The sequence below is a fragment of the Calonectris borealis genome, chromosome 12, assembly GCF_964195595.1.
Source record: "Calonectris borealis chromosome 12, bCalBor7.hap1.2, whole genome shotgun sequence".
In the NCBI taxonomy this organism is placed as follows: Eukaryota; Metazoa; Chordata; class Aves; order Procellariiformes; family Procellariidae; genus Calonectris; species Calonectris borealis.
In genome coordinates, this window is record NC_134323.1 from 3,228,234 (window position 1) to 3,256,203 (window position 27,970).

Sequence of the window (27,970 nt, forward strand, 5' to 3'; positions counted from 1 at the left end):
AAACCAGCAACTTACTGACAGTCAAACTAAACTTTAGTTTTCTTAATTTTGTCTAATTACTGCACAAGACAGCCCTTGTGTGAGCATATAGAGGTTTTCTCCTTGCCTATTATTCATAAGCTTTCGTATTATGTGAGAAGCTTTGAATTTCTCTGGATAAATTACATGTGGGTAAAATACTAACTGATTATTTTTAATTAACATCTTTAGTAATAATGATGTTTAATTAGTTCAGACCTGCACTGCAAATTGGCCTGTACGTTTCTGGTTTCTCCAAATATGGATTAAAATTAAGCTTTATAGTTTTATACTGAGGTTTTTTTAAGCTGAAAACAATAATGAAAAGGAGAAAACAAATGCAGGATTGTTCTAGTACTCTGCTTCCCCAGCACGTGATATTCTAAAAATACAGAAGTACCTAAGACTACTTTAAGTATTTAAGAATTTCTGCAAAATTAAGTCCTTCAAACTGTCTACAAAGCTCCCCCTAAGAAGTTTCTTTAATTAGTTGTAAGGATTTTGAACAGCTGTGATTCTGCTGCAGTACAGTCTGAGCCTGACGGGCTAATACTTTAAACAGGGGAAAACATTTTTAATGTACTTTTTATGGAGTGTAGACTATGGATACAAATGAATGCGTTGTTGATAAACCAAAGCCAAGGGGAGGAGGATACTGTGGCCACAGCAACTTGACGTGCTTCCAGCCTTCTCCAGGACTGTTACAGCCCACTTGTTTTACCTTTGCTACTTCAGCTCCCTCATACTAATTTCACTTTTGGAGGGGTGTGCTGGGCAGAGAAAGCTGATGCTGGTCAGATAGCTACAGCTGTCAGGAAATAACGCATTGTACATGCAGGCGTACTCCACGCTTCCTATTTGTAGTGTGCTTCCCCTCAGGCCACAGAGCCCTAGCCACATGATTTTTAGATATAAGGGACTTTCCTGTGATCATAGGAGGATTAGGTAACTGCCTTACTGCTTGTTCCCTCCTTGTTGGGGGGGTTAGGATTTGATCCAAAACCAACAGAAGTCCATGGACAGAACCTCATTGACTGACACGGGTTTTTAAAGTCAGACTCTATAAATAAAGACAGTCTTCATGGAGTGGAAAGTTTGAATAAATGTGATCCTGAAATGACTGCTTTCTCCTAAAGTCTCCACCATGCACCCAGCAGTCCCATCAACCTTCAGTGTGAATGTATATGCCGGGGGCCTAACAGGAACACAATTAGGCCTTACAGAGTTTTCACAAAATTAAAGATATTCTGGACTTTTAGCATTTTCTAGCCCAGCCTCCTGCCCAAAGCAGGACTACCAGCAGTGCTGGATCAGGTCAGCCATGGCCTTGCCTAGCTGAATCTAGAAAACCTTAAAGGATGGAGACTCTGCAACCTGGGTGGCCCATTCCAGTACTGCATTACCCACCTGGTGAAAAACTTTTTCTAGCATCTGGCTTGAACCTCTGAAGTAGAGACATCTGCCTGTGCCACTGATCGTTGTCTGCCACTATGGAGAAGAATTTGGCTCTATCTTCATAACTAACCTTCAAGTAGCTATAGGCTCAGCCTCCTTCACCTAACTAAACAAGACTGGCTCCCTCAACCTCTCCTTGTAACGTATGTGCTCTAGGGCCCCATCTTGGTAGCTGTCTACTGCATCCTCTCCAGTTTTTCAACATTTTCTTTGAACTGAGGGCCCTAAAGTTGACCACAGTATTTCAGATGCAGCCTCACCATTTCTGAGTACTGAGGCATAATGACTTCTCTCACTTTGCTGATTGCATTTCTAACGTAGCTCAGTATGCAATTTTCCCCACTCGTGATAAGAGCCCACTGTTGGCTCATGATCAACTTCGCTTCCACCATAACCCCTACATCCTTTTCAGCAGGGCTACTTGACAGCCGATTGATCCTTACTACTTCTTTGCAATCTAATGTTACCCCTATGCTTACCTACCCTCTAACCAGAAAACCAGCATTTTTCATCCTGTTTTAAGATCAACTTGACTTAAAAAGTTTAAAGGGATTTTGTACTTGTGCTGTTCGCGTGATCTACTGCAGAGATAAGCACCAGTTGCACAATCTGCACCAGTTGTACAGAAGCTCTACATGCTTCTGTATCTGGGCTGTATCCAATACGGTGTTTTTCTGTTACATAGCTTTCCCTCTTGGCATTCCTCATTGTGGAAAAAGCAGATATCCAACCTCTTTTTCTAATTGCTCTCATTAATTACAGGCGGTTACCAAATCAGTCTGTGAAAACCCATCTGCAGTCACTAATGAGTTACAGTTTGTATCTCCAACCAGGAAATTTTAGACATTTGCAGGCAGCCAATAAAAGGAGAGATCAACAACGCAGCTGACTCAGGGCAGGAAAGCTTGAGCTGTGTTTGAATGCAGTTCAAAGCCGACTCGCACTTGGTAGCTGCAGCAGTTTCACTCCATCGTCCCATAGTTTTTATGCCCGTATTTCCAGAGGTAAGTTGATTTTTGTTTCCAATTTCTTCTACTGAGACATCTGAATATTAACACAACATAGAGTTTCTTTCATACTAAGGAAAACATCTTCGCTAAGAATTACTTTTTTAAAATTGGCTTTAAAATTAGAAACCTGAAATAAATGGTTTTATAGCAGTCTCCCTCCTGCCCCTGCCTGCCCAAATAGGGGAATATGACAAAGTTGTCCAAGACTTTTAGTGTCTTACCAAAAAATAGCACGAAACCCTTCACTGCAAAGCTCACCTAAGAAATATTGGTTTTGTGGTTTGATAGTGAGTTTTTAAAAAGGGTTTAGGAGAAAAAGCATCCAGAAGAGCAGAATTATTGAAAAAATGGCTTTGGTACCAAACTTGCGATCTAGGAGGTAGAGAGAGACTTTGTTATCTGTAATTCCATGATAGTCCCATATTCCGTGATTAATCCCTCCAACTATTTTAGGAATCTGGGTAGCACCCTGGATAAATAAAAGATATCTCATTTTAGGGTTAAACTCTTTTGGAGATTATCCGCAAATCACTCTAAGTCTAGGTGTGGAAACAGATGTACAAACTCAGACACAGGGACAATGGTGCTTGGCATGTCATGGTTTGTAGCAGAGAAAGATTGAAGTGGTTTTCATTTTGTTTTTAGAAAATCTCTAGTTAAATTAGCTTTTGCAAATCCAAAATAGGAGCTGATGGCTAGGTTTTATTTTTATCTAAGTAGTCAGTTAGCAAGAGTTTAAAAAACTGTTACAGCTTTACTTGACTCAATTTTAAATAGAAGCAGATACTTTCAGGAATGGTTTAGATCCTATATTCATTGTTTAATCTTCCTTGTACTATGTTGAGTAAATTATTTTGGCTATTTAAATGATTATTTATCATAGTATATAATAAAAATGAGACATAACTTTGCTACTGCCAGCCTTCTGATTACCTCCTTTATATTTAGGATTTGTAGATCTGTGTGGTCTGTCTTTGCAACTTTAAAAGATAAATAGCTCATTTGGAAATTCATCTTCATTCAGAGCAATCTTTTCAGATTTTATTAAACTCTTAACCTGTCTGTCAGCCTCATACCATATTGGATTTACTCTTTAAGGAAACTCTAAGTGAGGCACCTAAGGCAGCTATTGCTTTCAAACTACAATAACAAAAACAAAAAAGTCAACTGTGCTTTCCTATCAAAATCAAATACTGTTAAAGCTGAACTGGTAAATAAGCTGCTGAATTTTTATTTGCATTTTGATTGTAGTTAGATGCGAAACTGAGCTTAGTACCCCTCTGTGATTGTGAAGGTACCTGCATGGCACAGCTTAGATACTGAGATTAACCAAAAATAAGTTGGTCATGAACTAGAAGCAGTTCAGCCATAAGCATAGGCTAATTTATCTTCATTTTTTTGTTTCTACTTTACTCATGGAGAACAAGTGATCTGCTTGAAGTCAGATTTTCAGGCCTTCTGCATCCCAGGAGCTCTTTTTGTAGAGCCCGTTTTCTAGAATGACATAATTCACACTCAGCAGTCCTTACTGGTTACTTCAAATTTTTGGCCCTGTTACTTCAGTTTTCCCATGTGTTTTCCTTTCTAGCCCTGGTCTACTGGAGCCTGAAGGGAGTATTCCAGTTTGAGTTCTTCTGACTCAATGACCACTGATCTTGCAGTAATCCTTACCAAAGGTTTTATCCCATCTGTTTTCTTTGTTTGCTCATTTTCCTCTTTCACCACTGACTTTTGGTTATTCTGTAGTCTAACGTAGCTTCACAGATGTAATTTAAAATGTTACTCATGTAGTAACACAGTGATGCTTTGCCGAAGTTCTCTCTAATCCATGTGCATTGCCATGCAACGTGTCTCAAACATTCAGATGGCCCTAGAAAGTTACAGTACAGACAGAGTATTGGCCAAATTAGCAGCTGCTATAAAGACACAGGTCCATTTAGCAGAGTTCTGCCAGCTAACAGCAGCAAGAAATTTGTCTTTTACCTTGCTTTTGCATTGACATGTGATGTTCTGTTAAAGAAGATATGCAAGAACAATGCAGAACAGACTTGCATGGGTTACTGAATTGCTTTTTTTCATGAAAAGCTGGGAAACTGTATTTCTGTCTAGCATGTAACTGTAAGATGCTAGTTTGTCGTCTACATAGTTCAGTATCACTTTAAAATCACATTTTGTATTATAAATAATGGTTCCACATTTCAAAGTCATCAGATGGAAACAATAATGAGCAATTAATTAACACCTTGCAGCCTCAGATGGCAAGCTATGGTCCAGACACTCCTTTGCAATTAGTGCATTTTTCCTGTCTTTATGAGGAAAGTCTGACACAGAGTGGTAAAAGGAAGCCTGTTGGATTAAGGTAATAGTTATTTGGGAAGTAAGGGGTGGTGCAACTTCACTGTACTTTGGTACTAGTGACAAATAGTAGTCCTTAAAACTTTCTTCTTTTCTGCCATTTTTTTTTCCCAAGCCAGCCATCAAGAAATGGCCAAATCATTACCTGTAGTAGCCCAGGAAGATTTGGATAGCTTTACCTTGACCAGGGCAGGCTCAGGCTTTGCACTCAAAGCCTTTCATATTTCTTGGAACACTCACATCTCGGTGAAGCTGCTGACCAGCCAGGACACTACAGAGAGGTACGTGTCTTATTTGGCCAACTAACCACGCAAGTGGGCAGCACAGATCTGCAGCGATGGCACCAGCATGAATCGTGGCATGCCCAGGATCATCTGATCCCTAAACATCTCCATTCCTAGAAATCCCAACTAGCCAAGAGGCAACTTGGAGGCCTCTTCTCAGTTATACTGAGAAACAAGCTCTATGGTTTTTTACAAATTTTTATAAAGTAGAAATTATTCCTGAAGTCATTAAATAATAGTCTACTATAATAATGTCTACAAACCCTGATCAGTAATACTCATCATGCTATGGTATTACATCTTTCTGGAGGTTTCCGAAGAGATCTCAGTTGAATTTAATCTAAAACAGCATGTACAGGTGACGGCGTAGAGAAATGGGAGGAGGGAGGGATAATGGTCAGGGTTTCAGGGCAGTGAGACGTGTACATGTCGTAATTATAAAAACAAGCAGTGACTGATGGGCGTCAGCCTACTAACCACAGAATTCCAGTGTGCAACACAACCACAGAAAGTTTCCAAGAATAACCACAAGCTACTTCTGATGAAGCAAGACCAAAGCATTTTAGGGAATGCACTGACCTGACTGTTTATCAAAAAAGGAGTGTCTGATGTGCAGCTACGGACTAGCTACTCTTGTTAACTGAGAATGCTGCCATGCAGGTGGCTTTTGTTAAAAGTAAAATACAAAAGTGTCATACTTGAATACGTAGTGTTTAATTTGTTCCATTAAAAAGGCAGGGGAGGAAAAAGCAGTATTTCATACAAATATTTTTAAATTGACAGTTTAAATTGTCAGTGATACTTCATAAACCAAATGCTGCCAGAATTTGGGAACAGTTAAAATTTTTAAGGTGGTTTTTTTGGGGGGGAGGGGAGGGAGGGAGGAGTTGCTTGGGTTTTAGATAATGGAAGTCCAACAGTTTTGTAATTGTAACCAATGTTATTTGTTTGGTAGCTTGTTTAAAGAAAAAAGTTTCCTTTGTCCCCTGTCCACATTTTCTTTAAATCAAACAAACAAACCCTAAAACAAAACAGTTCAAGTTACAGAAATCAACATTTTACTTTGCTTTGAATTTAACATGCTATCCTGATTTGGCACCTTTTCACTCAAACTTGCTCCCTAAAACTAAAGCCACTGTTCTGCTTTTCTCTTTCTACCATTCTGATCTCTTGTTTACACTACCCAGTGTATAGGAAAGCTGGGAGAATAAACTGTGTTTTACTCTGGCTGCAAAATGTTTAACTGTGTGCTGATGATAAATATTTAGATTTGTGGAAGTAAGTGTTAAAACAAGTGGGACTGTGAATTACTTCTAGTGATTAGTTTACAGGCTTGTGAATCAACACAGTACATATGAGAAACTGAAACTAAAGTCTCAATGTAAAGGCTGATTAGAATAATGAGAATGAGCTCCAGGTCTGTTGAAATCAACTGAATTTTGGATGAATTTCAATGAATTTTCAGCTCACAAGTACCCTAGAGTAAACAGATCTTTCAAGTCAAACATACAATTAACAAAAATTGAACCTGTAGCAGAAGTTCAGTTACTTCCATGAAAATGCACAATTGAATTAACAGTTCAGTGTTTCCTGTGCACAAAGGAGTAACTGTTTTAAGTCCTTAGACAACAAAACTTTATTCTTCTGATGTTGATCAAAGCAAACTTTGTTACCTCTGTAAATAAACTGTTTGAATTCAGGTCTACAATCCAACCACAGCTGAGCTTGAATCAAATTTGGCAAAGTCACTAGAGTGGTACTGCTTACATGAAATCTGAATTTGGCTTCACTTTTATATCATGCTATCACATGCTATGATATCTGATGGGACCATGTTATATAAATGATATATGATAAGCATGAAAGATCATAATTTCCTTGTAAATGTGGATGTTACTAATAGCAAAAGGATATAATACAAGTTCATGGGGACAGTAAGAGGAAAAAACTTGATTTTTCTTAATCTAGCATTTCATATAATTCAGCTTTCTCCTGCATTCGCACTTCAATCCTGCTTTAAACTGTGCTCTTATGTTCATATTAAAGCATCCAGAGGTCTTTCTTGTTATATTAGAAAAACACACTACACAAAAGATTGCTTCATTTTCTTAGAATTGTTTGGAAAATGATATAATATTGGTTTTATTGGTAAAATTATATTAGCTTGTATTCAACCATATGGTTATCTCTCATTTCCATATCCTACACTATCTCATCTCTAGCTGAAATTCCCTTCAGTCTGATCTGCCTCTAACCCTTGCTATTTTTCACAGGGAGTGGAAGTTACTACTTCAGGATATAGTAAATGTGAGACGCTATGAGTCTGAACATCTCCTGCCTTCTCTTGGGATTTACCAGTACCATGGACTTGTGGGGATAGTGACTGAATGGATGAACAATGGATCCCTCCACTCGCTCGTCCATGAGGTACATAAAAGAAGTCATCTTTTATAGGACTGTCGTGGTTTAACCCCAGCCAGCAACAAAGCCCCACACAGCCACTCGCTCACTCCCCCCTGGTGGGATGGGAGAGAGAATCGGAAGGGTAAAAGTGAGAAAACTCGTGGGTTGAGACAAAGACAGTTTAATAGATAAAACAAAAGCCGCGCGTGCAAGCAAAGCAAAACATTCACTGCTTCCCATCGGCAGGTGTTCAGCCATCTACAGGAAAGCAGGGCTCCATCATCTGTAATGGTTACTTGGGAAGAGAAACGCCATCACTCCAAATGTCCCCCCCAGCCAGCTCCCCCCAGTTTTTTTGTTCAGCATGACATCATATGGTATGGATATCCCTTTGGCCAGTTGGGGTCAGCTGTCCTGGCTGCGTCCCCTCCCAACTCCTTGTGCACCTCCAGCCTCCTTGCTGGCGGGGCAGTATGAGAAGCTGAAAAGTCCTTGAATTAGTGTAAGCACTGCTCAGCAACAACTAAAACATCAGTGTGTTATCAACATTATTCTCATCCTATAACAACCATAGTAGTGATGATATACAGATTTATATAGCAATTAACATCATACAATTCAAATCATTGGCTATTCTCACCCAAAATCAAATCCCCTTGAGGTACACATTGGACTTCCCTATCCTTCCGCATTATCTACCAAGTGCACCCAGGTCCTTGAGCATCTTCCTCTTGAGGATACTGAATAGTGTTGAACAGGGCTTGGTAGGCATAGGCCAGGCCCCAGCATGTTGTGGTGATTGGTGTCTCTGGAATTGCCAGGGTGACAGCATAATTTTTCCAAATATTTTACTAGTTTTTCAGGATTCTGCACTTGTTCAGGGGTGAAGTTCCAAAACATTGGAGGTGCCCACTGTCCTAGGTACTTGCCCATACTATCCCACACACCCTGCCACTCATAACTATCCAGCCTTGGGGCAGATCTCTGGGTGGTATTCCTAAATAGTTGTTTAACCTTAAACAAGACCTGAAACATATTCAGGAGACGTAGCAATAGGAACATGCTGGTTTGAACATCCCAAGGATCCTCAAAATTCTCAAGAGCTATTGTAACTAGGAGAAGAAGGAGAAGTTGAAGGAGTGGGGCAAAGTGTCTCCCTTTGTGTCCCCCATAAATTGGCTCACCAAGGAGAAAAGGTAAAGTGTGTAATTATTAATAGTTTCTGAGAGATGGTTCCCGAAGTATGGAGATGACGGCAATGCCGAGTACAAATACGAGATTAGTCTCACAACCAGTAATTTTATCATATCATAAGCCAGTGTTACACAGTACAGCAAAATTATAACCTTAATCCAGCACCCAGAGATGATAAACAGCACAACAGGGAATGTAAACAGCAAGTAAGGTGTTACTTAAGACAACTCTGAGAACAAGCACAACAACTCTGAGAGAAAATAAATCAAGATTGCGACCAGAAACTGTTAACCTAACAATGAATGCTTTTAACAAGTTTGTTTTAACATGCTCTGGTCAGATCTGTCATTATCTCAACCCTTCAGGCCCCATGTTGGGTGCCTGAAGGAGTCGGGAAAAGTCTATTGTCCTAGTTTTGGCTGGGATAATTTTCTTCCTAGTAGCTGGTATAGTACTGTGTTTTGGATTTAAGATGAGAATAATGTTGATAACACACTGATGTTTTAGTTGTTGCTGAGCAGTGCTTACACTAAGTCAAGGACTTTTCAGCTTCTCATACTGCCCCGCCAGCAAGGAGGCTGGAGGTGCACAAGGAGTTGGGAGGGGACACAGCCAGGACAGCTGACCCCAACTGACCAAAGGGATATCCATACCATATGACGTCATGCTGAACAAAAAAACTGGGGGGAGCTGGCTGGGGGGGACATTTGGAGTTATGGCGTTTGTCTTCCCAAGTCATCGTTACGTGTTATGGAGCCCTGCTTTCCTGGAGATTCCTGAACACCTGCCTGCCAATGAGGAGTAGGGAACGAATTCCTTGTTTTGCTTTGCTTGCACGCGCGGCTTTTGTTTTATCTATTAAACTGTCTTTGTCTCAACCCACGAGTTTTCTCACTTTTACCCTTCTGATTCTCTCTCCTATCCCACCAGGGGGGAATGAGCAAGCGGCTGGGTGGGGCTTTGTTGCCGGCTGGGGTTAAACCAGGACAGAGACAAGATTAATTACAAGGTCAGCCAAAAGAGAACAACCAGCATGTAAATTATGGACAGTAGTCACAATCAACCTGTTCTTTAGCTTCTGTATTGTACTTCCGTTTATTGTCAAATGAAAATGTGAATAGTAACAATTTCACACTACCAAAACCTGTATTTTGTGTTACTTAGCATCAACTGTACCCAGAGCTTCCATTTCCCTTACTCATAAGGATCCTGTTGGATGTGGCTGAAGGGCTGCATTACCTTCACAGCCTCGAGCCTGCTTTCTGCCACTGCAGCCTGAAACCTTCCAATGTGCTTTTGGATATGCAGTACAGAGCCAAGGTGGGAGCTTCTACTTTTAGCCTATTAATGTAAAATCCAGTGATTGTCCTATTGTTGCATGTATTTATCCTAATAGTCAACATTTAATACCAAGACTTGAGGTATTGTTACTAAAATTTACTTTTTCTCCCATCTCTGTAGATATCAGATTATGGTTTAACCAACTGGAGGAAATGGCAACTGAGGTCAAACCTGCAGAACTGCAATCAGAGAAACTGCCAGGATTTAGTGTACCTCCCTCCTGAAATACTTGAAGGCAGCCTTCCTTCCCAGGAAGGTGATATTTACAGGTGAATGGGATTTCTAAGGGCAGGTCACACCTAGTCCTTGCTACATTCTACAATGTTGCTGAAATGCTTATTTTCAAAGACACTACAGTAAAAATGCCAGATCTACATAATGCAGTAGGATAGTGTTCCACATAAGGCCAACTACAGCAGTGAATTAAATCTGAAATTCCCCATATTTGGTGAATAATATACCAAGGTTAAGAACTGTTCTCAAAGGTCATCGTATAAATATTTATATAATGGAACTAAATGTTTAAAAAGTGTAACATAGCTGCCGAAACTTTTTCATATACATTTAGAAACCTAATAAGTACAATTCACATGGTTTCTAAGTGTGAACTGTTGTTGACTTTAGTTTCAGGAAGAACTGTTGATGCCTAGTTGAGACCTAGGTAAAAATAAGACCTTTTTCTCAATAGTGTCCCATTAAGATCCTATGGAATCTCTGCTGGAAAAATTTACTGAACCACTCAAGCATTCATAGTTTTTAACTAAGGTGATTTATACAAAGGAAGATGATTACCTACTGCCACATCTCCCTTTTGGATATGTTACATGCTTCATAGTTGCCTCAATAAATGAGACCACCTCAAGTTGCAACTATTGTCTGTATGGACATTCATCTTTACAACTGGCATACAGAGCCTGTGGACTAGCATTATAAGTAACTTTTAAGCATGACCACACTTCTGCTCTCAAAGCTTTTATGGAGGCAACAAATTTAAACTCCTGCTTTATTGTCACAGAAGCAGGCTCTAAGATGAGTCAAAAAATGCATACACTTAAGGAGACCTATAAATGATGTGACTAATCTGATGTTGTTCATAAATACAAGATTTTTGTGCAGGAAGAGTGGCGGCTTACTTTCAGGTGGCATAATTCATTTTCCAGCATCTCACTCTTTTATACAATTTTAGATACTCAGATGTGACTCAGTACATGAGATAGGTGCATGTCTAGACAGTGGTACAATAGAGAAAACAAAAGTATGTGTCATATATGAAATATTACTTAAGTACATGTAAGTTACATGTGTGTCCACATTACATTAATACTTTTCTAGAGGGTATTTAAGTAAAAGCACTTTCAGATTTTATGTGCAAATAAGGCAGAAGAGGAGGTTCTTTTAAACATTGTACTTCAGCACTACAGCAAGACATATGAGTAAGCAGATAAGTTTATCCTAGAACTGCTTCTTCCCCCTTTGATTGTTTTGCTTCTGACTCATCGATAGCCTGCTTTCTCTCTTCCAGCAACCTCCTTGCTTCTGCCTTTGGTTTTGCAGATTGAGCTTTTTATCAAATTGTATTTTATACCATCTGAGTTGTGGGTTATATGTGTCGATCTATGGTATCACTGGAATACTTCCTAGGATGTTAGAAAAGGAAAAAGGCATTTGGAGCTCCATCAAAATTTGCTGAAGAAAATAGACACACAGTGGGTCAGAATCAAGTTTTTGGTAGGTTAACTGATGCACTTGTCAGTACCCGCTGAAAAGTCCAACTCTTTCAGTTGCTATTTAAATTACTTGAAAACAAAACAAGAGAAAAGAGAACAGAAGGTTCTGAAATTCACAAGAGCAAATGGAGATAAGCAACCTGAAATGTAATTCTAATTGATCCTATGTTTAAATAAAATTTTTTAAAAATTAATTCTGATCTATTATTTTATAAGAACAGTTCAGTTGAAAACTGAAACTTAATAATGCAGGAAAAAGGATCTCATCAAATTAGGAAAGACTTGGATAGACTTTGTCTTGAAAAACTCCTTTCTCTTAAACCAATAAACTTGCTCTTGGAAATGAGAACATAGATATGAATTGAAAACTGATGAATGGTCCTTCGCTGTTCTTTTTTTTTCAGTTTTGGAGTACTGTGTTGGGAGAGCCTAAGCAGACGGAAACCTTTTCAAGGTATTTATGCTCTTGTTCATGTCAGACTTAGTGTTGCCCTAATCTTTTCCACAAATTCCCTTATTGTAGGGAAATTATGATACAAACAGCACTGTCTTTTCAGATGTCCCTTTGCCTTATATTACTGTTACAGCACGTAGTTCCACGTTACAGGATGTAAAGATTAGAATCCCTCAACAAATCCTCAGTGTTTCCAAAGAAGCTGATCTTTCTGCAGGGGAAAGGTGTAGCTTCTTACCCCACTCGTATCATCTCTTTGTGCTTGCTGAAGCACTCTGTTGCCGAGTTGGGTTTTCCACTTATCTTTAGTGAGAAAGAATACCACTTTATATTTGACAGTTGTCATTTTAAAATTAGGGAACATTTTAGTGACAAGCAGCTAACTGAATGAGCAGAATGCTCATTTTTAAAGTTGCCGTGAGTTTCAAATCCTGATCAAGAAATGCCAATTCATGCTGAATTCTTTTAAGCAAGCAGGGAATCTTACTTTCTTCGATGAAAGTGTGAGCAGTTTTAAAGAACTTAGTTTGCAAAGCATTGTATAATAATTGTCACAGTCTAGGAATGATCCCTGTTTCATGGAGGTGGAGATCATTGCAAGGCTTCTTTGCTATGGGCTCAGTTCTGCATGGCAAGACTGCAGGACTCCTGTATTTTACAGGCTGAGGACCTTTTAGAAATACTGCGTAGAATAGTATTTTAATGTTCATACAGCTTATGGCTGCCATCTTGTGGCTGCTCAAAGTAGTTGGTGGTTTTTTTTTTTTCCCCAATAGGAGTTATATTCTTATAATGCAGGTGTAAGTCTTTATATAAAACTGTGTGCCTAGAATATACCCATAATAATTACATGTATTCCTGAGGTATCTGTGCATGTAGTTTACAATTACATTTGTGAGTTATTTTTTGAACAGAGTTCTTTATCCTGAAATGTCCGGTTGCAATAAGTAGCAATAGTTATTGTTAAAGGTTAGCATATCTAAGAGTGTTAATATATTTTTGCTTTCAAAAAAGCAGTCTTTGTTTTAGAATATTCAAAATAACTTATGCTGAATGTCATTTTAAGAGAGTTCTGAGGTCTAATATTTTGGCAGTGACATTTTCCTATAAATTGCAGGTCAAACAACCCTGCTGGAAATTTTGACAGGAATCCACAGCAGTTTGCGGCCTGGCATTTCAGCAAAGTTTATACCAAATAATTTGCCTGAGAGGAATAGACTGTTGCACCTTATTGCTCTGTGCTGGCATCAAGAACCAGACTGTAGACCACGTACTGCAGGTAAGGTTCAGGATTCGCTTTCTTTGCGAGACTTATAATGGAGATAGTCTTGCTGGGAACATTGCTCTAGCACTCTAAATCAATGACAGAACAACTGAAGTGGAAGTATCTTTAGATCATCAAAGTATTGTAGATGGTCTTTCTAACTGAAGCTTCCTACCTAGAAGCTCCTAGAAATGGCTTGTTTATCTCCAAAATTGTGTTTAGTATAAAGTAAAAATGAGTACAAATAAAGGAAAGAATATTATCAGCTATATATACTAGTTTAACAAAGATCAACCTGTCTTCAGCATTTCTTGATTCCAATGCATAACCAGTTCCCTTTGAAGTGTGCTATCATTGTTTACTTTAGTGGAATTGTTATGTTTATCATCTGTTTCTAAAAAGATAGCCAAGAACTGTTAAAATTGTGACATTTGGGGACTTTTCAGCAAATTTTCAAAGTTGAATTGCTGAGGAAGCAATTTGCATATAGCTTTATTGTGATAGATTTATACAGTCGTGTAAATCTTTTGCAAGTAAGTTCACTGCATCTGTGTGAACATCTAAGAAAATGTGATTTTAATGTGACTGTAACTGTTCTTTAAAATCAGTTCAAAAAGGAAACCAAGAAGAGGTATGAGGTGGAAGTTGTATTAAACTAATTCCATCTAGTTCATCCAGCTACTCAACATAATAGTAAAGTTAGTTGCAATACACTGATGCCTAAATATATACACACCTTCATACGCAATGTGGTATTTAAAATGCTTTATTACCCCTGCAGAATGTGTAGACCTTCTAAATGGAATTGTGACTAGTATAAATAAGGAGGCAATTTCCACTGCAATCTACAATCTGATGGATGCAAAGGTTAGTGCCAAATTAAGTTTTGTTCTCCTACAAGGACATTACTTGATTCTTTCAGTTGCAATCTTTGTAGTCCAAAACCAGGAAAGGTTTTGTCTTCATTGTTTTATTGGACATGCCAGAGAGCTGGAGAGTACCCTTTGGCACTTCAGGTTCACTCAGGAATTGTAGAAAATGGATGTTGTGTGGTTCTCTAGAAACCATGTCAATTGTTACCTGAGATTATAAAAATATGATAGCTTCTTTCCAGTCACCAGCTGTAGTCAGACTGGTAAGCCCATGTGAGTCAGAACAAATATCAGCCTCAAGCAGATCAGATTAGGGCTAGAATCAAGGACAATTTGTGTTGTATGTACTGGTAAGAAGATATTTATTCCAGAACCTGGACAGCATTAGTGCCTGCTGCAGCAATACTAGTACCAGCGCTTTTTTTGTATGCTTCACTGCTTCTAAATTGACGTGCTTCAGGCACAGACACTGCTCGTTCTAGGGTCTAAGAGAGTTCCCTGATACCACAGGAATGGATGGGGAACGGCCAACAACTGAGGGATACAGCTAACTCCCGTATATGTCTACATTGCCATGGGAAATCTGGCACAAATCTGACTGCCGCAAATATAGCTATATCCTATCTAGTTAACTTAGATAGTCATAATGGGAAAACTAGCGACACATGCTTCAGCCCTTGAACAAGTATTCTGACTCCATTTACACCCATGCTGTGTTGTCAGTTTCATTGCTGTGCTTATGTGAGTTGTTTATGTTAATGCATGCTGGATTATTTCTACATGTTGCAATCTCATTCTGGGATTATAGAACAGACTTGATCAATGTTTTAATAGGTGGCATAGTTATAGTTCAAGTCATTTTTTCTACTGTTGAAGTTTATTTAGGATTGTACTGCCAAATATTCCATAATCTAATGCTTCAATCTCCCTTGAGCAAGGTTTTATTTTTCTATTTACTAAATTAGCAAAGAGCACTATTTATTGTTCAAACAACTGAACTGATAATATGTCCAAAATGACTGTGAAAATGCTAGTGGGGATTCTTGAAAATTGATTGATTCGTAAGTGTTGAAATATAAAAACTAAAAACAGTTGAACAAATCTGCTGCAGATGTACAAAATGGAAAAAAGTTACAAGTATTGACACATCCTTATTGCAGACAGTTTGGCATACTAAACACAGGATGGCCCTGATGTTTGGATACTTAAAGGAAAACATGTTAGAGCTAGCCCAATCTCTCTCTCTCAATACAGAGCTATTTTCACCTTCCCCTGCACGATTCAAAACTGGGTTTTAAAATAAATTTGAAACAGCAGAAAGTAACAGGGTAGAGTTATGTGGCAGATTCTATGCCCACTTATATGTGTTAAAACACAAAATTGCTCTGTGCAATTTACTGTTACTATATATCAGCATACCTGAGAGTATAATATATATTGTCAGTATAAATCGTCAGTGTCTTGCTCCTGACAACCGTGAATTGAACAAACCATATGTATACTTACTAGAGATACGGTGCTATTTTTTCCAGGAGAGAGCACTTAATGCATGCAAAGGTTCAGAAATATACATGTTGCAGACGGGCATATGCAATTCAGAGGTGAGTACACGGCATGAGAGTCTTACAAGAGTACTTCATAAGCTGCTTGTTTCTCCTGCCAGCCCTGACAATGTGCAAGGTATAACAAACACTGTGGGGCAAAATGTCCCTAACCAGGATAACTCCATCCACTGTTTTACCTTCTTCCAAGCAGCCGACTCTGATGTTGCTCTTGCAAAAACGGCCTCTTCCACTTAAGAGTTGCTTTGAACCTCTCCTTGAAGCGGTCCTAATGAAATGGCCAAAATCTAACCTTTCTTGTAGTGTGTTCAAAATGATGGCTGGAAAAAGTCCTATGCTGAATACTAGCATTTTCAACCAATTTTCTTAGATCAAGGCCAATTGCTTTGTGATCACTCCAAAATACAGTTAACTCCCATTTTTGGCACTTGTGGCAGGCCTGCCGATATTGAAAGATACAGAGAGAGAACTGAAGCTCACAAGCCTGGATCAGAGCTAGCTTTAAACAGCTCAAGTTCTGGTGGCACCATGGCTACTGGCAGCATAGGCTGCAGAAGCAATGCAGGACTGCAGTAAACCCTAGGACAGTTAGCCTGCGGATCCGTGCTGCCACAGCGACCCAAGGTAACTAGCTAAAGTTGCATTAAGTGTGTCTGTAGGCTCAAGAGCTGCATACCCACCCTGCCCTGCAGTGTGATACTATTGCCTTATATTCCAAGAGTAAACTGCTTAGAAAAGGTTTTGGAGCAAAAGTTGCCAAGAATATAATTCTTCCCTCTTCTGATCTTTTTCAGGTCATCTGTTCACCAAAACCCAACCACATAATCAGCAAGAAAATTCCTTTTGTAGTGCCAAGCTTGCCAACTCTTCTGCTTGACAGCAGTGCAAATAATGCAGGAAGAGAAAATACTGAGACGGGTCTGTCAAATACTATGCCACAGAACACAACAACAAAGCAAGGTCTCTACCTTGAAACATACTCAGCTCCCACTATGCTAAGAAAAGGATAAATATTAGCAGTTGTTCCATATACGGATGTTATTTTCCATGTAAAGTTGTCCCTTCACAGAGTACAGCTGTGCCCTCTACTGGTATCATCTGAAGCACGAGTTCACTGCAGAAAACCACCAGAGGTGCCACAATACCTTTTGATTAAGTGTATAGATCAAAAAGCCTCTTTTGGTAAATTTTTTTAGAACCCTGACCTGTAATGTACAGCTGCCTTTCCCTCGCACATCAAATACTGCCTGCTGCTTTTGACAGAACAAGTCCCTCCTGGGAACCACACTGCTTTGTGCCACCAGGAATAACTGCTTTTTTGTAATTTGCTAATAAGAAAAGGAGATAAGTTTTGAAACGACTGTGTTGCTAGGAACATGTGAATGATTCCTGGTAATCACCATTCCTACATAAATAACTTCCTTTGCCTTTCCAATGTGTATTTGTCCTGTCAAACTTGTGTCAAGTGATATATTTCCTTAACAGCTTTTTCTGTATTCCTCATGCCTTTGGATACAAAAGTTGAGCCATAGGAAGTCAATTCACTTACAGCAACATCTGCATTTCCAAGTATTTTAGTTCTGATCAATAGCTGTCAGACTTACGGACAGAACAGAATGTTCCATAACTTCAGAAACAAATTCCTACAGACAGTGAAAAAGTCGGATGTGTGTAGTAACATACGCCAAAATCTTCCTAGGAATAATGATGTATTAACAAGGGCCCAAAGAACAGTTAGTAATAAGTGCACTCAAGTTAGTTTTCACTTCAGTTCCAATCCTCTGCAGTGGCTGATATATGTATAATGTTCTTTTGTTGTTCAATTCAGGGGTCTCATCTTACTCATCTTAAACTTTTTCTAGATCACCCAGGCTCTGACAGTAGAAAAACAAATTCCTTTTGCACGATTCCTTTACCTGGTTCAACTGCAGGCAAAAAAAGCAGTCAGCATAAGGACCCACCACTGGCTCTTAAGCACAGACCACAACGCACGCATTTTGAACAAGCAGTGACAGGTAAGACCCCATTGTCAGTTTGAGGTGGCAATATGCTCCTTGGCCAGATCTTGGTGATTAAACTGTTTAAAGTTTGGAGGACACAGATCTCTCTAAATCTTGTGCACATTTTCAGGTATTTAGCGTAATAACTCCTCCAAACTTGATACAAATGTCTCATGAGTCTATTTGCCTATAGCTGCTCCTGTGTTCTCAGAAGTTCAGGCATTGGCCACTGAGAACATTGGCTTGTTCTTTTGCAGGGTCATATTCAGGCCGAGTTCTGAAAAGACCATAAAAATACAAAAAATATAGCACACATTGAATGTAAAAGACATTAGTTGTTTAAGTCTGGGAATTTTTTTTTTCTTGTAATTTTAAGCTGTGTATTCTATACCTCTACAGAAGTAGCTATTGACTTCAGAAACACGTGACTTAGGAGGAGGGGGGACCATTAATTTCCTTACTTACATGGTCTTAGTTTTTCCTACTGAACAGAGGCAGAAAAGGCCAGCTTCTGATTCGTGAAGCCTGCCTCTGCCTGTAGGTAAAAAGCTCATAAAGCTTCCTGCTAACTTTTTGCAAGCTGGCCTATGACAGTTCTCGCATCTAGCTGGCCATTCTTCTCCACTTCAATTTACTTCTGAGTGATGATGTAATTTCTGGATAAATCAACAGACTAGTTCATGCAGGAAAAGTTCATCACAGAGCTCTACTGGCAACAATCAGAAATCAGAATGACAGAGACATGGCCTCCAAAGCAACAATGGCTTTATTAATTTTCTCTTGGTATATGGTATTTACTGTACACTAAAAACCCTAATGTCAGTACTAAGTATTCTAATCAGTTTGTGAAAAGAGACAGAACCCAAAGTTCTTGATCATTTTGCCAATAGTATTATTTTTGTTACTAGTTTGGCTTTGACATATATTCAAGTTCCCAGTCTCACAACACGTTTCAAACACTCCTACTACCCTGAAGTACCTATTATCTGTTCTTCCACTTTCTACAGGACAAAGTTTTCTCGTCTATGTTGAGCCAAGCTGCTTTGTATAAAATTTGATGCAGGTGCTAGATGAACAGCGCGAGACCTGAAAATCTCCTCCCCTTACACAACCTGAGCACTAGATAATCTTTAGAAACACTTTCTGTAATCTGATCTTCATGAGTTTTGAACAAAAGATTAAAGTACATTGGACTAGTTTTGAACAAAGAATGCAAATAAACTAACTCTTCCTACTCCTTTCCTCTACTAAGTTTATATTTCTGGTGTTGATGCTATCACTTGCTAACAACTTCTGGAAGAAAAGAGCACTTAGTTTATCCCACTTTGTTTCCTTTTCACTCAAGATCCTTGCTGCAAAGGAAACTGCTGTCAAATACTAGCCTGCCAGAGACAGACCATACTGAGCTGCATGACAGAAGGACGTCTCAACCACATCCTCGATGTCCTTCGCTCAAAGCAAACGTTGTCCCGAATGGATTATGAAACAATTACCTCTTACCCCACAGTGACTGGCCGTGCTCGGGCATTGTTGGACACTTGCCTTTGCCTTGGAGAGAGTGCAGCACAGGTTGTAGTGACTGCACTTTCAGTGACCAAATGTAGTCCTTCGGGACGAGGCAGCCATTGCCCAGACTGTCTTTCTAAGGTAAATAGGCTGTTGTTGTGACTAATTTTTTTTGCAGTTTGTTGCATGGATCAGAGCACTGGTAATTTGGAATGGCAATGATTCGTGTTAACTCCTTATAACCCATTGACTGAAGTCAATCCTTCCTATAGCCCATGATTTTACTCCTCTAGTGGAAAAAGCTAGCTGGATTAAAAGGTCAAGTCAACCACTGCCTGCAGAAATTACCAAGACTGGTATAACAAACCAGTTATACCTACATCCAATTTGGACCTCAAAGATGGGAGGAGTGCAATGTGTGCCAGAGCAAACATAGTTCAAGTCAGACGACACATTATTTCCTTGATTTTTTTAGAAGGGAGGAGAATGGATCATGACGTTTTGGAGGTCACACTATGGAAGAATGGCTGTTACTAAATCCTTCCAAATAAGGGTAGCAAACAGGTACTGGATGAGGAGAAAAAAATTACTGCCTTTCACTGAGCTCATATCTGAGCCAGCTGTTAGAGTGAAAGGCTTAAGAAAATCAAGAAATATTTCTTCAACAGGGCCTTAAGTAAGACTTGGAAATTTTATATTATGCATATGCGACAATGTGCGCTCGCAGCCCAGGCGGCCAACCGTACCCTGGGCTGCATCAAAAGCAGCGTGGCCAGCTGGTCGAGAGGTGATTCTGCCCCTCTACTCCACTCTGGTGAGACCCCACCTGCAGTGCTGTGTCCAGCTCTGGAGCCCTCAGCACAAGACAGACACGGACCTGTTGGAGTGGGTCCTGAGGAGGGCCATGAAAATGATCAGGGGGATGGAATACCTCTCCTATGAAGAAAGGCTGAGAGAGTTGGGGTTACTCAGCCTGGAGAAAAGGTGGCTTCAGAGGGACCTTATTGCAGCCTTTCAGTACTTAAAGGGGGCTTATAAGAAAGATGGGGACAAACTTTTTAGCAGGGCCTGTTACGACAAGACAAGGGGGAATGGTTTTAAACTAAAAAAGGGTAGATTTAGACTAGATATAAGGAAGAAATTTTTTACGATGGGGGTAGTGAAACACTGGAACAGGTTGCCCAGAGAGGTGGTCGATGCCCCATCCCTGTAAACATCCAAGGTCAGGTTGGATGGGGCTCTGAGCAACCTGATCTAGTTTAAGATGTCCCTGACCATGGCAGGGGGATTGGACTAGATGACCTTTAAAGGTCAAAGCTCCCTTCCAATCCAAACTATTCCATGATTCTATATAAATTATTTTCACTCACAAATGCTCATATGTTCTGAAAATGGGGCACTGATAGCAGCACTTTGGAGAGGTGGGGCTTAAAGTATTTACTAAATGGAAAAATGTTCATACCTTACATCCATGTAGTTCTCTAAGTATGGCTGCAGTTCAAATGTAAAATTAAACCTGGAAAAAGAGGTGCCAAGCTCATCATCTGGAACAGGGCAGAGGACCCGGGGCCGCAGCAGCAACGGCCCCGGTCTGGGTCCCGGGGCCCCGGCAGGGGTCCCAGGGCCCCGGGCAGTAACAGCCCCGGGCCCGGCAGGGGACCCAGGGCCACTGCAGCAACAGCCCGGGCCGCGGTCCGGGTCCTGCGGTCCCGGCACCAACAGCCCCGGTCCTGGCCCGGGTGCCGGGGGCCCCTGCACCAACAGCCTGGGTCCCGGGGCCCCGGCAGCAACAACCATGACCCCGGCCCGGGTCCCGGGGCCCCGGCACCAACAGCCCAGGCCCTGGCCCAGGCACCAACAGCCCCGGCCCCGTCCCGGGGCCCCGGCAGCAACAGCCCCGGCCTCGTCCCGGGGCCCGGGGCCCCGGCAGCAGCAATCCCGGCCCCGGCCCGGGTCCCAGGACCCCGGCACCAAGAGTCCAGGCCTCGGCAGGGATCCTGGGGCCCCCGGCCGCAACAGCCCCGGCCGCGGCAGGGGTCCCGGGGCCGCAGCAGCAATAGCCCCGGCCGGGACCCGGGGCCCCTGCACCAACATCCCTGGCCCCGGCCCGGGTCCCGGGGCCCCAGCACCAACAGCCCCGACCCCGGCACGGGTCGTGGGGCCCCAGCACCAACAGCCCTGGGCCCGGCAGGGGTCCCAGGGCCCTGGCAGCAACAGCCCGAGCCCCGGCAGGGGTCCCGGGGACCCGGCAGCAACAGCCCCGGCCCCGGCAGGGGTCCCGGGGCCCCGGGCAGTAACAGCCCCGGGCCCGGCAGGGGACCCGGGACCACTGCAGCAACAGCCCGGGCCGCGGTCCGGGTCCTGCGGTCCCGGCACCAACAGCCCCGGGCCCGGCCCGGGTCCCGGGGCCCCAGCACCAACAGCCCCGGCCGTGGCCTGTGTCCCGGGGCCCCGGCACCAACAGCCCCGGCAGCAACAACCGTGACCCGGCAGCATTTTTCAATCTACACTTTAAATGGGAACTTTCAAAAGACTAGATCAGTCTCTGCTAAAAAAGGATGTCCTGCTTGTGAGGAAAAGAAGTGCTGTCATGGTGTTTTGCCTGTTTAGAAGGCATAAAATAATCAGAGTAAAACAGATAATCATTCACTTGCAGGAAATATTAACAGATTTTTAAGAGAAAAACTGGCAATATCGTTGAAACTTAATTATCAGCTTTCAAAAATTATTCTATTCAGTTGTTCTGCTGGACAGTTTATACTTCTGTGAAAGATGTGCCAGCTGGCAGGCTATGCTGATGTTTGTCATTATGTTTTTGACATAGAAACAGTTTTGGCTCTTTTCTTGAAACAGCTGCTTAGTTGAGAATATAATTTGATGCCAGACCTAAGCCCAGTCTTAACTGTTAATTGCAAAACTGGCATCAAACCAGTGGGAGCACAAGTTATCTGTTTTTCCAGACAGATTTTTGTTCTCATATTTACATACAAAAGCATTGTCATAACTAGCTATGCTACTGCCAAAGCCTTGCTATAAATATTGTTAAGTTGATGTAGCCACATGCATACACTTCCTCATAACTCCCCCTTGTGTAACATTAACATTTAAATTTTGGATTCGTTGACAGTTGCAGTTGTTGGGAATCTTTAAGTGTGGTATTTTGAAGGGATGCTACTAGTTTATTGAAATGAAACTGCTGTTGATATAAAAAGTTTTGATACAAAACTAGAATACAGTGACCTGAAGTTAGCATAATTTCATTTTGTCTCACCAAAAATACATACTCTTATAAGGCCTATAATGTGTTGGCTATGTAACAAAGACATTAATGTAACGTGTTGACCACTGACATGAAATATCAAACTGCTTAAAGCTTATAGTATTCTGCTTGTATCCAAGCTAGTTCATTAGCTAAGATTTTTATTGTCCTTGCCTCTGTTCTGCGGTTCTCTTGATATCACAAAACAATATAGAATAAATGACACTGAGCAAGAGTAAAGACAGAAGAATCAAACTGTTCTCTAGTATCTATGGAAAGAAACAAGGCTCGAATCTGAAGAACGCCTAGAGTGCCAGGAAGGAAATATAAAACATGGGTAACTCTAGAAAATAGCAAAAGTAATAATAAAAAGAAGTCACTTCAGGACTGACTATACAAAGTGATTAGTAAAACTCTCTCTTGCAGTTACTCAGAAAAGACAAAACTAGAATTAATAGATGTTAAAAATGATAAGTCATATTCAAATTCTATGAAGCTATTTAGATTTATTAAAGGAACAGTAAGTGGAGTAGGCACATGGTTATTTTTCTGTCTTGATTGTAATATATTTTTCTTCTTGATGCTGGTTGCAGCTATCTTTTGCTGACTTATAAAAGGTGACTGTCCCTTGACTGTCCCTTGACCTTTTTTCTATCTATACAACACCTTTATCTTAGCTGAGATACTTCCTGCAATGTAAGAACTAGAATTTGTTTGAGGTTAATTTGTGGAAAATTAATCCGAGGTACTGGAATGAAATGTCTAAGAGATCAGTCCTTCCAGTAGAGAGCAAAACAAACAAAGCTATAAATACCACTCAATAGTTGTCACCAGTGCCTGTTAAAAAGAAAGTTCCAGAGAACAACAGAGGAAGACAAGAAGTGCATATTCATAAAATACTAATCTACAAAATTTTAAAAAGTGCATTAATGGACTGCTAATGTACACAGAAGAATTTTACATGAGTTAGGTAGTCTAAAATGTACAAAACCTAAAGCACTAACCAAAACATACTAAACCTCAAGGATTTTTATTTTATTGTTTCAAGTCTGAATTCTACATAACCCTGTAAACATTTTCATGCTTGCACAGATTTACTCACTTGAGCTATTCACGTAAAGATTTGTAAGGAAGGTTAAGTGCATATACAATACTTGTGGGACTGATATGTTAGGGAAGGACCCAATCATCATCAAGGCAGGCACAGAGAATTCAGGTTTCTTTACTGCTATTTATTGATTATAGTGCTATGCAGCTATTGACTATGCTCTCCTGCAGTAATATATGTTCTCTCTAAGACTGCTGAGGTGTTTTATGCACGAAGAAATCTTGTCTTGTGCTATATTCCCTCTCATTCTTTTCCTGTCCCCTTTGCAAAATGTTATAGTGGAGCTCAAAAGGCCTTAGCATAGTTTTGATTTTGTTCTTTATCAAAGGAAGTAATCCCTTGCTTGCCTTGCTTGGTACTACATTCCCTTTACTGAGCGCACGGTTGACTTGACAGCTGGTATGTCAGCCAAGTTAAACAAAACTCCTGGATTTTGAAGGTAAGTCCACCATAAATTCAACTACCTTACAAGGTCTGCAAAGAACATATTTAATGAGTTATTTGTGTTACATTAAATTTAGCATAGCTGTAAGAATACATTAATTGTACAGTTAAATTCAGTATGTGTTAAAGAAAGGCTGCTGGTAGTTGCAGCATTGCATTTTGCTTAATCTCAGCTTGACAAAAATGGTAGACAAGAAGCTCAGATGTACTATTTCCAGCTCTTGTGCTGATACGACAGAAATTTGTGGTGAGTATTTTCTTATTTCCTGCCTTTATTTCTCTTTGCCAAGAATACATCCCAAGTAAGAGTTACAGAGGTCTATAGCCTCAAACTGCCATCTTCACTGGGCTTTAAAGTTGACCTTTCCTCTTCCACAGAAGCAAGCAATGCATCAGTTGAAGAAACTGTGGACTCCTTCAACCAGAATTAAATAGCAGTGATTTAGAATAAAAACTTCTTCACCCCTTGAAATCTGATAACATCCCAAAGTATTGCAACACCTATTTCCAATTGTTGGTCGTGAACTTTCCACATAGCAACAGCAATATCCATATGAGCAGAAAGTGCAGCTGAATTTCACCCTTTCAGAAGTAACCTGGCTGTACTCCAGAAAGTTCCATACAGTTAGTCCTTTCTTTAGATTTCAAGGAAAAGCATTCATATTAGGCAACAGAATGACTACCAACATTATATTTGTTTTCCTTTGTTGACCAAAAAGGGCTCAAAGCTTTTTTTCAGCTCATTAGAATGTTACCTGGGGAAAAAAGGCTGAGAGACGTGACTAAGGAATACATCTGGAAAATTAAAAAAAAAAAACAAATGTATGAGACTTTTGACCTTGGAATAGCTGCAAAATATGTTCCCAACAGAATTGTCTTTATGCCACTCACATGTGCTGTGATAGCGTACTGTCACAAAAGAACAGGAAACTAGAAGGAAAACACTGTGAGGTGAATGCCTGCCATGTTCACTTGTGTGTGTGCAAGGTGCCGAAGTAACCATTGTTTTCCATTCCACGCTGGCAATGTTTTAGCTGGAAAACAGTATTCAGCTCTAAGCATGGACTGAGGAGAGCCCAGAAGAGAGAGGAAGGCTGATAAGCAGTGAGGAAACCTGACGTGTAAGGACAAGTTGATAAAATTGTGTTTGTTTGGTCTAGCAAAGAGGAGGCGAAGGGAAGATTTGTAAGAGTCTGGAGCAGAGGTAGTGAACATGCAGTGATGAAACAGAGGACCTGGTACCAACCAGTTGTCTGTTCTTACAGCTTTATGATTCTGGAATGGCTTTCAAGCAGGTGCTCAAAAAGAGTTAAAGGCCGTTATGAAGACAGTCTCCTTTCCCACATCCAGAGCAACTAGCAATATTCATGGAACTTTTTTTTACCTGAACAAGAGCTCTTTAGTTGACAAAATTAATATAAACAACAGCAATTTGCTAAGCCTTTTTCCTCAGCCTGTTCAGTTTATTTATACAAAATACAAATGTTTAAAGTGATTTAAGGGAGAAATGAATGTATTTTTGCTGGGAGCTATATAACATGAATATTTATAACTGCCCCATAACTCAATCACTATTTATTTCCCTAAAATCTACCTGTGAAGTCACATGCCTGTTAGAAAGTCAACTATCAGGAAGATGGAATAGAGAAAACGTGAATTAAAGAGCTCTGGGGATTATTTCCACCCTCTATAGTGTTCCTGTGAATTCTAAAAAGAAAAGAAGGCGCTCCTACTTTTTTGCTTCTATGTAGATCATGTTTGGTCATCTTCTCTCAAATACAATGAAAATCTTTTCCATCTTTATTAAAAGACAACCTTTATCACGCAAGATTTCTGTCAATCCCTTAAATGTTTGCTGAGAGCACCACTCAAACATGTAATCTTTTTCATTTAGAAAAATTAATTAAAACTATTTAAGATTCTTTATTACCCTGAACCTTCTCTTCTCTCCTTTGTCTATTTTTACAGTGGGATTTTCTTCGCATTAATATATTTTCTTCTTGCTTTTTGCATGAAACCACAGGGACATAAAGAAAAACTTATGACATACAATGTTAAAACAGAAACAAAATCATAGAAAAAAAAAATAGAATGTTATTTGTGCTGAACTGGTATGACCTCACACTGAAATTTGATTGTTTTTCTGATAGACTGCATGCCTCAGACAAGTTTTACTAAACCCTGTACGAGACAAAAAGATTTACAGCCAAAGAAATATTTCAACTCAGGGAAGCTTTCTGCAAAACAACCCAATACTCCTGTCTCCTCCCTTCTGCTCTGACTCCTGGCAGAGCTGGTTCAAATGCAGTCTGGCATCTCTGGCTAAAACCTGTTCTCTCTGCTAAAATCAATTGTATACTGGTATTCAAAGCTGCAGACTTCTTTGTTTTACAGAAATCTCTCAGGTATAGAATTAATGAAATATTCAAGAGAAGAGAGATTTGAATGCTGTTTTATATTATCATGTCTTTATAAACTAAAATTGGATAGTCTTTGATTTCATTTTCTATATGAGATAAATAATTGGGCTTTACCTCCTCCGCTGTTGCATTTTATTTTATTTTAATGTGTTTAGTAGGAATGTTTTCTGCTATTCCATTACTAGTATATCAATATAGCAATTTAATTCATTCTTAGCTGGTCTAAGACAATTATTTTTTTAAATTCAATGGCAACTCTTAGTTTCTTCGCCCAAGCTAGCCCCCAGCAGTGAAAGGTGTCGCTTCTTGTTCAGTGTTTCTTATATTCATCTTCTGTAGCAAGAGAAGGTACACACACTGTGGCCAGGCCTCTCCTGCTTTTAACAGTGCCAATTAACTGCACCGATTACTGTACACAGTGACAACTGAAGAGATAAAGGTTCACTACGGAATTGTTACTTTAAGGTATGCTTGGGCATGTAGAGAGGATATTTCTTGTGTGTTTTTACAGCTGACTATTTAATCACAGGTGTTTTTTCTTGGACAAAGGAAGCCTTTTTAAAGAACAAACCAAACTATAATCATCAGGATTTCACAGCTGTAATGTTACTGTACAGTATATACTGGATTTAACTCCAAAAACATGCAATGCGGCTGTCTTCTGATTGTTTCAGTACAACCACCTAATGTAAATCTGTCTGGTTTTTGTTTTAATGACAAAAAATTATGGGCAGCTATAATGTACATTATTCCAGCATAGAATAATCCAAAAGAACAATTTCTCCAGTGATACAACATATCAGTAATAAAATTTGTTCTTTGCAATAAGAATTGTTGATGTAGTGTGACACTGAGCAACCTACGTGATCAACTGATTTAAGTGTGAGGTGAGGACGCTTACAGGACTCCAACTGTAAAGTCCGTTGCATGACATGACACTGATGACTCATCTTAACAATTAACCTGGCCATCTCCTATAGCTTCAAAATAAGCTGAGGTCTTCTAAGTTTTCCCATGCTAGTGACACCGAGGTAAAAATATCTCCCTGACCTCCACAAGCAGTAATATGACACCCATAACCATGAGGTTTAGTTTCCTTTATCATACTGCCTGAGCTCTGACATAGAAGCCCAAGTGCTTGCTCTCACTTCGCTTACTCTTCCAGATTCATGTGAAACTAAAGACAATGTCACCAATGTTGCATAAGCGATCATGTCTCATTAAATCAATGTTACTGGTATTCAAAATGCTCTTAGCTTGTGGGATTTAAGCTAATAAAAATAGTACTGAAAAA

At 40.1% G+C, this 27,970-nt stretch overlaps 1 protein-coding gene across 6 annotated transcripts; it reads left to right on the plus strand.

Annotated features, from left to right (window-relative positions):
• Positions 1-2,365: 2,365 nt before the first annotated feature.
• Positions 2,366-27,499, plus strand: LOC142087168 (receptor-interacting serine/threonine-protein kinase 2-like). 6 transcript variants are annotated; one of them, XM_075161041.1, is made up of 14 exons: positions 2,366-2,477; positions 4,072-4,159; positions 4,954-5,119; positions 7,396-7,549; positions 9,884-10,039; positions 10,181-10,329; positions 12,192-12,241; positions 13,359-13,520; positions 14,287-14,372; positions 15,910-15,978; positions 16,734-16,899; positions 17,802-17,954; positions 19,285-19,586; positions 24,635-27,499. In XM_075161041.1, the coding sequence occupies exons 2-14, from the start codon at positions 4,126-4,128 to the stop codon at positions 24,689-24,691; spliced, it is 1,704 nt and encodes a 567-aa protein (XP_075017142.1). In that variant the 5' UTR covers positions 2,366-2,477; positions 4,072-4,125; the 3' UTR covers positions 24,692-27,499. The 6 variants fall into 6 exon arrangements, with proteins under 6 accessions (XP_075017142.1, XP_075017143.1, XP_075017145.1 ...); XM_075161042.1 differs by lacking the exon at positions 4,072-4,159 and having other exon boundaries at positions 4,958-5,119; XM_075161044.1 differs by lacking the exon at positions 24,635-27,499 and having other exon boundaries at positions 4,958-5,119; positions 19,285-20,965.
• Positions 27,500-27,970: the final 471 nt, after the last annotated feature.